The sequence below is a fragment of the Schistocerca serialis genome, chromosome 1 (assembly GCF_023864345.2).
Source record: "Schistocerca serialis cubense isolate TAMUIC-IGC-003099 chromosome 1, iqSchSeri2.2, whole genome shotgun sequence".
Classification (NCBI taxonomy): Eukaryota; Metazoa; Arthropoda; class Insecta; order Orthoptera; family Acrididae; genus Schistocerca; species Schistocerca serialis.
In genome coordinates, this window is record NC_064638.1 from 688,506,838 (window position 1) to 688,519,299 (window position 12,462).

Consider the following 12,462-nt stretch of genomic DNA (forward strand, 5'->3'; position numbering starts at 1 on the left):
ATCTGTAAGATCTGTTCGTACTAAAACAGTTTCCCAGGTAGGAACACAACCAGTATGTATTGAGGCCTGTACTGTTGTCTTTGTGCTTTAAGACAATTGTTTCAGGAATTGCAACAGACAATAGTTTCAGGTAATGGAAACCTGAGTACAAGTTATGATCTCATCTATTTCTTTCCCTCCAGTCATATAATCTTCATTGAATAATGTTAGAAAATTGATTTGATATCTGCATGCATGCTGCTTTTGTGAGGTGTGAGGAATATTGGTTCACAAGTAATGATGATAGGAAAGAGTGGTCAAAAGTGTGAGAATGACATCAGAAGGTATGATTGAGGTATTTCTTTCAGTGAAGGGAAGAGGAAGGTTAACATATGTTCTGAGATGATAATTTAGGGGGAATAGGAAACACTCTGTATTCAGCCAGTAGAAAGGTGAAGACAGTTTAAGTGTGCTTTATACTGAGGCAGAAATAAGCATGGTTGTTTCTAGAGATATTGAATGTATGCCAACAATGTGCTATCTTCTCCTTCAAGCTAAATAAGCAAAAACTGGAAATTTTATTTGGAAGACAAATTGTATTCAGCAAAAATGAGACAGTGAACTTGAATCACACCATGTAGGGTGTCTTTAATATGAGATTATAGATATGAATGAGCGAAGGAAAATAATGATTGAAAGAGCAGTCTACCGGGTCACCTTAAAAAAGTAAAGGCTAGCAATAGATAGATACAGAAGCAGTTGTATCAATAATCACTATGTAAGATAAATGGATATCTATCCTCTCAATAATTTTGATTCTATCCAGGACTTTCCATTACTGTGATGAATGAAGGAAAAGATTGGCAACATAGTAATTGAATAAATACCTCTTCCGTCTTTCCTCTTTGCATCATCATTTTTTAAAAAGATTTTTTTACTGTCTTTCTTTAACATCTGTTTTCTTGCTGATGCTTTCAAAATTTCTTCTATTGTTAATATTCTTTTATTTCCCTCTTTATTGCTATTATACCATATTTCCTCCTTTCAGGTTCCATCTCCTTATAGTATTCACTATTGCTTGATCATGTATTGTTGTTAATTTCTGGGAGCTTTTGGCGGTGACACATGTAACATTGCATTTGCATCAGGAGAAATTTCACATGACGAGTACTGTTATTTTTGAAAGATATATGGTTTTCTGAAGTTATCTGCAATATGTCCCTATTAGCATCATGGTTTCTTTATCACAAGCTAATCCTCATCATCATCATCATTTTAATCCACTGAATTTTAGTAGTATACAGGATAAAGGGCAAGTATAATAAATGGCAGGTATAATTCTAAAGTTGTGCTTCAGTAATGCCACTTATATTACAAATACTTTTTAAAAAAAAAAAAAAAAATCAGAATTACTAGGTAGTTTCATGGGCCATTCCATGTTAGGAGGAGGATCATTATTTTGTGATTTCTGATAAATTTCGAAGAGGTTTATTTTAATAAGAGAGTTTGCAAAAAGTTAGTGAAAGGATCTAAGGAGTTAATACAACATATACTAGTATTTGCATAATTGGAGAAAAATGTCTATTGCCCTTTAACTACATACCACATAATAAAGCCTCAGACTATTTACCCTCTTATACCACAAAAATCTTCACCACTTCCTTATTTCTTAAAATGAGAGCTCAAAGTAAATTGACTTTTATACTGTTTGTAATGTCTGTAGTTTATGTATTATGTGTTACATGAGTTCTTTAGCTAATGTGAACACTTAGTACCACAAGCTTTTATTTGCTTCCTCCTGCCAGAGGTTAGAGAGAGAGAGAGAGAGAGAGAGAGAGAGAGAGAGAGAGAGTGTGTTGGCCTGAGCATAAGTTAGTTCAATTAGTGTGTGAGTCTAGGGACTGATGACTTCAGCAGTTTGATCCCTTAGGACTTCACACACATCTAAACATTCTATCTCAGGCTTTAAAGTTCATACAGTTAACTTCATGGCCTGTTACAGGATTTGGGATAGATAACCTGCCACCAGGATTTCCAAGACTACCCTCACAGAAGACAGGTTAGTATGTTCAAAATTACATTTCATAATTATTCACTGTAGTCCTGTTCCAAATGAATTAATTGCCCTACAGAAAATAGGAGGTCATGCTGAAAAGTAATGGCCCTGAATTTTTTGTGTGAAAACTTTTAAGGCTTTGTAAATAAAATAAACTTCATTAATATTCTACAGCTATGTTCTTCATGTATACATATTTATTCTCAATTTAGTCACTCTGGTGCTGAACACATTTCTCCCAACGTTGATACCATCACTGTAGAATGTTTGACATTGTTGACAGAGGCACAATCTCACTTATTATTGCCACGTTTCATTATCATCAAAGTGAAGTCTCCAAAGGTGTTCTTTAAGTTTTGGAAACAGATAAAAATCAATGTAGCCCAGTTGGGACAGTATAGAGGATGACTGATGACAGTGAACACAAGATGTCAGATTGTTGCAGATGTCACAGTGCTCGTATCTAGTCTGAGATTGTCAAGCTGAAGGAGATGGTGCTCCATGTGTGGATGAAGTTTTCTGCAGTCAGTAACTCAACTGTAGCACACTGTTTTCCATGCACTGACACAGTTATGTTACACATTACAATTCAGAGCCTTCTGGTGGTAGAGGGTTGCATCTTGAGTCAGTGAAGTGGGAAAATTGACTGGGTAATATGCATGATATATAATACCTCAACCAATATTGACAACAGAATAAAAATTTCAGAGGTATTACTTTTCAGCAGGCCCTCGTACATGTATATTAATATATAACTGCTATTCTACTTATCATTTTCATGTAAGTGTTCTGTTTCTTTCTTGCATACAGGTGACATAACAGTCCATATCGTGGAGGCTGTGGATCCCACATCAGTCCGGCTTGTGTTTTCTGTACCTCCAGTGTTGGTTGGTTTACATGGTCGTATAGAATTAAGATATACATCTGATAAAGGGTAAGCTGATATGACACTCTTCATACTTGTTCTCTTTTTGTTGCTGTGTTTTAATGTTCCCAAAGGTTTTTGAAAGGAGAACTTGAATTCAGTAAAATTAAAAACACAGTCATTTAAAATATAGCACATCATAATATCCTTAATATTTATGATGTGTGGAGAATGCAACCAAGAAAAGTTCCTTAGCTTTTTAGTCACAGTTCCCATACAGAAAGGAGTTACATTAAATCGTTAATAAACTATTAGTAGTGTTATACACCTGCACCTACACTCTGTAAGCCACCTTTTCGTGTGTGGTAGAGGGTACTTTGTGTACCACTGTCACATCCCCTTTTTCCTGATCCAGACATGTTTGATTCAAGGAATAACAATTGCTGGTAAGCCTCTGTGTGGACATGAGTCCCTCTATCTTTATCTTGATGCACTTTCTGCACGATATACTCAGCAGGAAGCACTATACTGGTTGATACTTCTAGGAAAGCAAGCTTTCAGAACTTCAACAGTAGACCATACCATGATGCATAATGCCTCTCTTGCAGCATCTACTAATGAAGTTGGCTGAGCACCTCTTTGACACTTTCACACATATTAAATAAACTCGTTACAAAACATGCTGCTCTTCTTTGGATGTTCCCTATTTCATCTATCAGTCCTGTCTGGACAGATCCCATACTGATAAGCAGCATTCAAGTATTGGTTGAATGAATTTTTTGTAAGCTACTTTCTTTGTTGGTGGACTTTATTTCCTGGGGATTCTTCCAATGAATCTGTCTGGCATCTGCCTTACATGCAATTAATTTTATGTGGTGATTCCACTCCATATTAGTCTGTTCCCATACCCCTACACATTTTATGGAAGTAACTGCTTCCAGTGATTGTTTTGAAATCATGTAAGTTTCCATTTGAGGCCACTGATGCAGCATATATGCAAAACAGTGTGTAGGCAAGGGATTAGTGTGACATTCTTGTCTTTCCTATGTGTTTGCAGTAACTGTGTAAATGTGAATTATAGTGATGTTATTACCAAATGCATCCAAACAGGACCAACATGCTGTTATTCTTTCATGGCTGCTGAAGGAAAAACACTAATAAACATCCATCAGAAAATGAAGAATGTGTATGGGACAGCATGTCTGTTGAAAACCACCATTTCAGAATGGTGAACCAAGTTCCGTGCTAGTCGCGATTTGAAACAAGATGCCAGTCGATCTGGGAGGCTAGCCTCATCCATTTTGGACAAGTGGGAAACACTTGAGCACCCATCCTAATAGTCCCGATCTTTCCCCATGTGATTATCAGGCCTTGGGTTCCTTAAAATGAATCAATGATTCCTGTTGTACGAGTATGTGTAGCAGGCAGTTAAGGACTTTTTCACACAGCAGGACATGGTGTTTTACCAAATGGGATGATTACTCCAATGCTCATAGCAATTTTGCCTTATTGGCATACTGATTATGGATTATATGGCCTTTGAATGCAAACTTTTGAGATCACCTCTTATGCAATAAAAGTCTTCCAGTCTACGTATTTGCAATACATTATATTTGTTTATGATAAGAGTCAATTGTCATTCCCAACACCATGCATTGATCTGCTGCAGGTCTTCCTTCATTTCACTACAATTTTCTATTGTTGCAACTTACTGTATACAACAGCATCCTCCACAAAAAGCATCATGAACTTCCAATGTTACCTACTACATCATCTATATATACTGAAAAAATTAATAGTCCTATAACATTCCCTTGGGGCAAGTTACTTTCATGTCTTAAAACTTCTCTCCATTCAGAATGATATGCATTATTCTATTTGCTAGAAACCTTTCAATCCAGTCACACAGTTGGTCCAATGTACCTTACGTTTGCAATTTGTTCATTAGGTGGCAAAGCAGAACTCTATCAAATACCTTCCAGAAGTCAAGTAATGTAGGGTCTAAATGGGCACTTGTAGCTACTGCTTTCTGGGTCTCAAGGCTGAAGAGAGCAAGCAGGTTTCACATGATCATCGGTTTTGGAGATCATGTTGATTCTTACACAGGAGACTTTCAGTCTGCAGAAATGTCATAACACATAAGCACAAAACATGTTTCAAAATTCTATCACTGATCAAAGTCAAAGATATAGGTCTATAATTTTGCGTGTCTGACCGACAACCCTTCTTGAAAATGGGAATAACTTGTGCTTTTTCCCAATCATTAGGAACAATCTGCTCCTCTAGGAACATACACTACACCCCTGCTTGAAGAGGGGAAAGTTCTTTCACATATTATCTGCAGGATTGATTTGGTATCCCATCAGATCCAGTGGCCTTACCTCTGTTGAGTGATTTCAGTTGCCTTTCTACCTGATAGTCACTTATTTTGATATGTCATTTTGACAATTGTGCAATGTTCTACAAAATTTCGGGCGAACTGCTGGATGTTTGCAACTTCCTGCCACAATATTTTAGTGCAGATTCTTCTGGCCATCTTCAGGTGATACTGACAAAAACTCCCTGAGCTCTGGTATCTAAGGCCCCTCCGGCACATGCGTGGTGGATTCACTTGGCGTTGCGTGTGCACTACTTGAGCGCATTCGATTCTGCTGCGCCGCATGCCCTCTGTGGCGAAAACATGCTGCATTGATATCAATTTGATTGTCTTCCTACGGCTCCAGCACAGACCTACGCCAGCAACAGAGGACACGAAGTTTTTCGACAATTGGATTCCATGCCAAATTCAATTGGTAACTGCCATCACGATTAATAAGAGGCTAATTGTCAGACAGCTGCATTTCCACAGATTCATTAACAATAGAACTCCAAAAGTTAGACATATGGGCCACAATTTTTGTCTCATTATAATTCATGGCATGACAAGTGGAAATATAGTGTTCAGCGATGGTAGACTTAAAAGGCTGAAGAAGGCGAATATGCCGCTGATGTTCTACAATGCAGTCCTGCACAGTATGTGTCATTTGCCCCATATAAGATTTGCCGCATTCACACAGAATCCTGTAAACACCTGCCTTGCACAGCTCTAAGTCGACAGATCCCAACAGCGACGAAATTTTTGCCGGAGGGTGAAAGATTGCTTTCACTTTATATTTTATTAGTATTCTGCCTATTTGCGCTGAAATATTACCAATATATGGTAAATAGGCAGTCGTTTTAAAAACCTCTTCCTCTTCTTTGTTCCATCGTTTACAGGTCTGCAACGCTCTCTCCTCTTGCTGGGATGAGTACCCATTCTTCAGAAATACAGTCTGTAGGTGCTCCAGTTCCATTTGCAAACTATCGGTGTCAGATATAACGTGGGCTTGGTGAATCAGTGTCTTCAAAACACTGTCTTCAAAACACCCATCGTTTGCGCTGGATGGTGGCAACTAGCGGCTTGCAAGTAAAGGTCTGTGCGAGCGGGCTTTCTATATACCGAATTACCAAGTGTGCCATCGTTATTACGTTGCACCAATATGTCTAAAAATGGCAGGCAAGCCTCCTTCTCTAAGTCCATAGTAAATTTTATATTTTTGTGTATGGAGTTCAGATGTTGTAGGAACTCTCACAGATGATCCAAACCATGAGGTCAAACTATGAAAGTATCATCAACATATCACCAAAATACTGTTGGTTTAAAAGCAGCTTAGGCAAGTGCTCGCTCCTCAAAATCTTCCATAAAAAGATTGGCCATCAGGGGAGATAAAGGACTCCCCAAGGTGACGCCGTCTGATTGCTCATAAAACTCGTTGTTAAATAAAAAATATCTGGAGGAGAGAGTGTGCTCAAACAGCACTGTAATGTCAAATCCAAACCTGCTGCTAATGAGATGTAGAGAGTCCACAGGAGGTATATTTGTAAAAAGTGCAACTACGCCAAAACTGACCAACAAGTCATGACTTTGCAGCTGCAATAACTTATGTTTGCTGATAAAATCACTAGAATTCTTTATGTGATGTGGACACTTTCCTGCCATTGCTCTCAGCAAAGAAGCCAAATACTTTGCTAAGTCGTAAGTGGCTGCTCCAATATTACGCACAATTGGACGTAATGGCACGTTATCCTTGTCAATCTTCGGCAATCCATATAGCCTAGGTGGAACTGAAATATTTGGTTTTAGTGTCTTAATTACCTCCTTTGGTAAGGAACTGTCAGTCAGAAGTTCTGCTGTTTTCCTCACCACTCAGGTGGTAGGATCCTTATCTATTTTGTGATATGTTGAGTCGCTTAATAAACATTAATCTTATGAGTATAGTCCCCCGGAGCATTAAAACAGTAGCATTACCTTTGTCCTATTTAAGTACAACTGTATCTGGGTCTGCTCGCAAGTTACGGAGGGCTGCCCTCTCCATAGGTGAGATGTTGCTCTTTGGCGGTGTAGCTCTTGTCAACACATGACAAGATTCCTGGCACACTTCCTCAGCTTCATCTGTAGCATGACGACTCACAGCTTCTTCGATGGAAATGACAAAGTCCAGCAGTAGTGGTGAGACAGGTGTAAGAGCAAAATTGAGACCTCTTACTAACACAGACATAGTTGCATCATCTATAAGCTTCCTCGTCAAATTAATAACGGATCATCGAGTAGGAACTTCCTCCAGCATCTGTGTCGAAAGTCGGTCGAACTTCGCTATTTGCCTCGTCGTAGCTTTGCCATGGCTCCAGTTTGCTTTGGGCCATGTCACACCATGCACCCAGTCCCAAGACAATGTAGACAGCCTTGCTGCCAATTCTAAGTGAAGATAATACATGTCCTTCGATACGGAATCCAGTTCACGCCGACTGAAACGAATCCTCTCTCTCACTAACGCCATACTTGCTTTGCATTTGATGTTATTTGCAGCGATGCTATTAATAAAATGCACAATTTTTGCAAACTTTGGAATAATACCCTTGTCTCTGCAACTTAATAAAAATATCAGAGAGCTCAGTAGCCTTGCTCTTTTTTCCCGTAACTTATCAAACCCTTCAAATATACTGCATCAGTTCCTTCCCATAGAGATTCTTGATGTGAGATTTAAAATGTCCCCAGTGTACATATTGTTCCGCAAAATTTCAGGTGAACTGCCGGATGTTTGCAACCTCCTGCCACAATATTTCGGTGCAGAGTCTTCTGGCCAGCTTATCGATGCAGTGAGTTTTCACCACGGAGGGCACGCGGCACAGCAGAATCGAATGCGCTCAAGTAGCGCACGTACAACGCCAAGTGAATCCACCACGCATGTGCTGGGGGGTCCTTAAATACCAGAGCTCAGGGAGTTTTTGCCAGTATCACCTGAAGATGGCCAGAAGTCTCTGCACCGAAATACTGTGGGAGGCAGTTGCAAACGTCTGGCAGTTTGTCCGAAATCTTGAGGAACAATATGTACACCAGGAAAGTTTTAAATCTCACAATTGTGCACTGACTTAAAGAAGGAACGACAGTGAGATTTTTCATGTGAAACAGTTTTGGACAAAAATAATGTAGAATTCAACCTTTTCTGTGTCATAGTCTGTTTCAGTGTCACTGTGGTCACAGACTGTCAAGAGAGATGGGTTCAATCCATTTACTGATTTATCATAAGAAGAAAACTTCCTATGATTTTCTGTCAAGCTAGTTGATGGAATTTTACTTTTGAATTCATTGAATGCTTCATGCTTGGCTCTCCTTACCACCAATTTTGGTGTCTTGTTTTTCTTTGAGGCTTTGACTATGTTTAAATTTATAGTGAAGCTCTCTTTGTTTTCATAGCAGCTTTCTAACACAGTTGCTGAACCACAGTTGGTCTTTTCCATCCTTCTCAATTTTTCCCAGTACGTACTCACCTAAAGCATATTGCAAGATGCTCTTACACTTTGTCCATTGATGCTCAGCATTGTCACTGCTGGAGTTCTTCTGTTAGGTAACCTGAAAGATGTCTCTTGTCATTCTTGCTGAGTAGAAAGATGCTCTTACCTTTATTTTTATTCCTATTTACTGCCATGTACATTGATGCTGTAACAGCCTTATGATCAATGTCTCTCCATTCTACAAGTCTAAAAGTTTGGGTCTATCAGTAACAAGTAGGTCTAAGTGTTAACTTCATAAGCAGGTTCTCTGACTGGGCTCGGTAATTTTGGAGAAAGCACTTAGAACAATTTCACTGATTCTCTGCCTCTAATATATATCTTAAACAATTGAATCTCCCAGTCCACAGCAGGAAATTAAAATCTCCACCTAACATTATAACATGTCTAGTAAATTCATGCAAAATTTTCTCCCAGTTTCCTCCTTATCACTACTGCTGCTGAGGGAGGAAATCTATATCTTCATCCAAATTATTCAGAAAAACTCAAAATAGTTAAAAAGCTGAAACAGTTAATTTCATTTTCAATGTAAATTGTAACTTTGTTTAAAAACAGTATACACTTAGAAAAAATTGTATTAAAGACATGATAGAAAAGACATGTTAGATGGATAGTAAACTCTTCAAAAGAAAATTGGGAACTTTCATACAACTTGGGATTTGTCCTTTCTGTTTTTCCTTTCTTTTAATTCTTTAAAATTTGAATTTTATACACATTACACAGGTGTGGAATGCACTACAAGTCAGTTTCTGAGAATTGGCCATAAGGACTAAGTGGGCTGTATTAGGTCTTTCGCAACATGCAGAAATTTTTAGGCTGCTAGTGTGCTGCCAATTGATTGGCAGGAACTCAGTAAACAAAAACGAGGAAAAGCAACAGTTCGCATGAAGCTGATTGATGTGTGGCACACAGAAACAGTAACAGTACAGAGTCATTATAAGTTTTTTTAACTACTGCTCTTTTTTCAGTGCTTGAGGCCCCCATATACAAAGAGTGATAAAAATAGTACTTCATGTGTGTTTTCATGTGTTTCAATGAGCCATGCAACACCCAGTTACAGCTGAATGGGTGCCTTTCCTCATTTATGTTTCCCATAGTCATATGAAAAAATAAATTATGCAAAACCTTAATCAATGACTTAATCAAAGAGTGAAGTATGTCATCTTGTTCATAAAAATAAAACAACAGAAGTATAATGTCAAATTTAGGAATCTAACAAGCATAGAGGCAAAATTTGCAGTGGCAAATTATAATGGTATGGAAGTCCCTTGTTAATTACTTTGTGAGCTAATTAGTTTTATGAAAACTTAAATATGTAAGTTAAAAGCTGGAATACTAGTCTTTTTAATGGTGTATGTTTATTTATTTAAAGATGCAGATTAGCTCACTAGAAATTTCTAATATGGATTGTATTTCAATTAGCGAAGCTCTCGTGGAAACTACATATGTACGTTACAAGAATCAGCACACAGTAATGCCCTGAATATTATATCTAAGGGGGGACAAAGCTTAGTTAGGATTTTTAACTATCCAAGCACCTACCAGATGTATACCAATTGAAAGTGTATAAAAACTGCAATATAAGTTAAGGAATAAAATAAATTAACTATCAGGAGTTGAAATCATAACAAATGGAGTAATCCCAACATGCTGTGTCCCACACCTTTTGGCACTCTGTGGAGAATACACATAATATTCTCAGAGTTCCCTGTAGTAAGGCCAGTTTCTATTAAATTCAACCCCCAGGACAGTTTTGTTACGTGGCCATAAATACAACTAACCTTTACATTAAAAGAGTGGCTGGTTTGGCTGATATTGTACTTATCACAATTATTGCAGTCAATCCTATATATCCCAGAGCCATCAAATTTGTCACGCATGCTTCTCAATCTATGTTCCACATGAAGTTTTAGTGTATCGTCAACTTGGAAACCACATCTAATATTGGATTTTCTAAAACATTTCTCTGTTTGGTGGGACATATTATGATGAAATTCCATTGTAATGGTTTTCATGCTTTCTTCATAACTTCTAATTTCTGGGTGAATATGCATTTGCCTATTTTTATTGCAGTTTTTGTCTACTCTTTGATAGTTGTAACTGTTGGTTATTGCCATCATTGTTCATTCTACAGGTACAAGTCTTCATATCTTGAGCTTCACCTTTCACAACCTAAAACCCAAGATAAGTGTTCAGTGTCATGTAAAGATGTATATATAGCAGTTTTCTGACTTTTAATTAAAATTCAATTTCTTTTTGCCTAACTGTAGACTGAGATTAAAATTTTTTCAGGAATAATGATGTGGCCTCATGGGAACAACAGATCTTGGCACCACCTGATGACATCATAGCCACACCACAACTGGAATTTGTACTTGGAGAGCTTCAACCTGACACTGAGTACCAAATACAGATTTCAGTCATGATGAGAGACATCCAGAATGCTCCCCACAGTCCAGTAATTTCAGTCAGAACACCTCCAGGTAAATTCCATTTTGCTTTCAATTTCATGATTGATTGATGATTTGAGTATAATTGTAAGTTGTTTGGTTTAATTGTGTGAGTTTGTACAGTTGTAGATTAGAGAAGATAAACTTCATTGCCAAGATGCTAATAATAACCTTTATTCTTGATAACCAGTTTCAATAATCAATGTTACCATCTTCAGATATCCGTTGACAGGTTATTGCATATTTCTTAAAATAGCAGTAAAAATACTCATTCTCATTAATTGGAAGGTACATAACAGATCTACCTAACAATTAATCAGGGAGGGTATTTTTACTGGTATTTTAAGAAATATGCAATAACCTATCTATCAAGATCTGAAAATGGTAACATTGATTACTGAAATTGGTTATTGAGAATAAAGGTTATTATTAACAATCTTGGCAAAGAAGTTTACGTTCTCTAATCTATTTTCACAGATCATCCCTTGCAGCTCAAAATGAGTAAACTAAATTGGACAGATGTACTATCTATGATTTGTGTAAAAGTATTATAAGCAGTTAGGGAAATAAAGCAAAAATGCTGCATAATAGTGAACTCGTACCACACCCAGCATTCAGACATTAACGTGAATTAATATGGTCTGTTAATGTGTCTCTTTCTGAATTTGTTACTTATTATATTTGCACTTATTCTGGACAAATTATAATGTATAATAAAAACAAATACATTTAAGACAACATGCATTTAACTTTATCTTGCCAGATAGATATCTCCTTGTTCGTATAGGAACTAGGCCTAAGCACAATGAGAAACTCAGACAGGAGAGTACTGCAAATGTTAGAATAAGGAAAGGTTCTCATAAAAGTATAATTAAAAATAATGTAAGTATATTTCATCAAAATATTGGGAGTTTAAAGAATAAAATAGATGAGCTTCTGGTTTGTTTAGAAGATTTAGAAGTTGAGGATGAAATAGATATACTATGCCTGTCTGAGCATCACATTGTTACTGATATGGATAAGGTAAATGTAAGTGGATATAAGCTCTCTGCACATGTAATGAGAGAAAATATGGAGAAAGGAGGAGTTGCCGTATATGTCAAAAGTTATCATTGTGCAAAAAGTACAGAAACAAAAAAGTTTTGTGTAGAGAAACATATAGAAGCATGTGCCTGTGAGCTTAAATTAAATAAAGGCACATTTATAATTGTAACTGTATATAGGTCCCCATCAGGAAATTTTCA

At 37.3% G+C, this 12,462-nt stretch overlaps 1 protein-coding gene across 1 annotated transcript in view; it reads left to right on the forward strand.

Moving 5' to 3' along the window:
* The window catches only part of LOC126480525 (putative epidermal cell surface receptor), a 417,170-nt gene that overhangs the window by 342,709 nt on the left and 61,999 nt on the right, over positions 1-12,462 (forward strand). Inside the window, 3 exon segments of the mRNA XM_050103873.1 lie at positions 1,982-2,038; positions 2,846-2,969; positions 11,061-11,251. Coding sequence (XP_049959830.1) covers positions 1,982-2,038; positions 2,846-2,969; positions 11,061-11,251 — 372 coding nt within the window.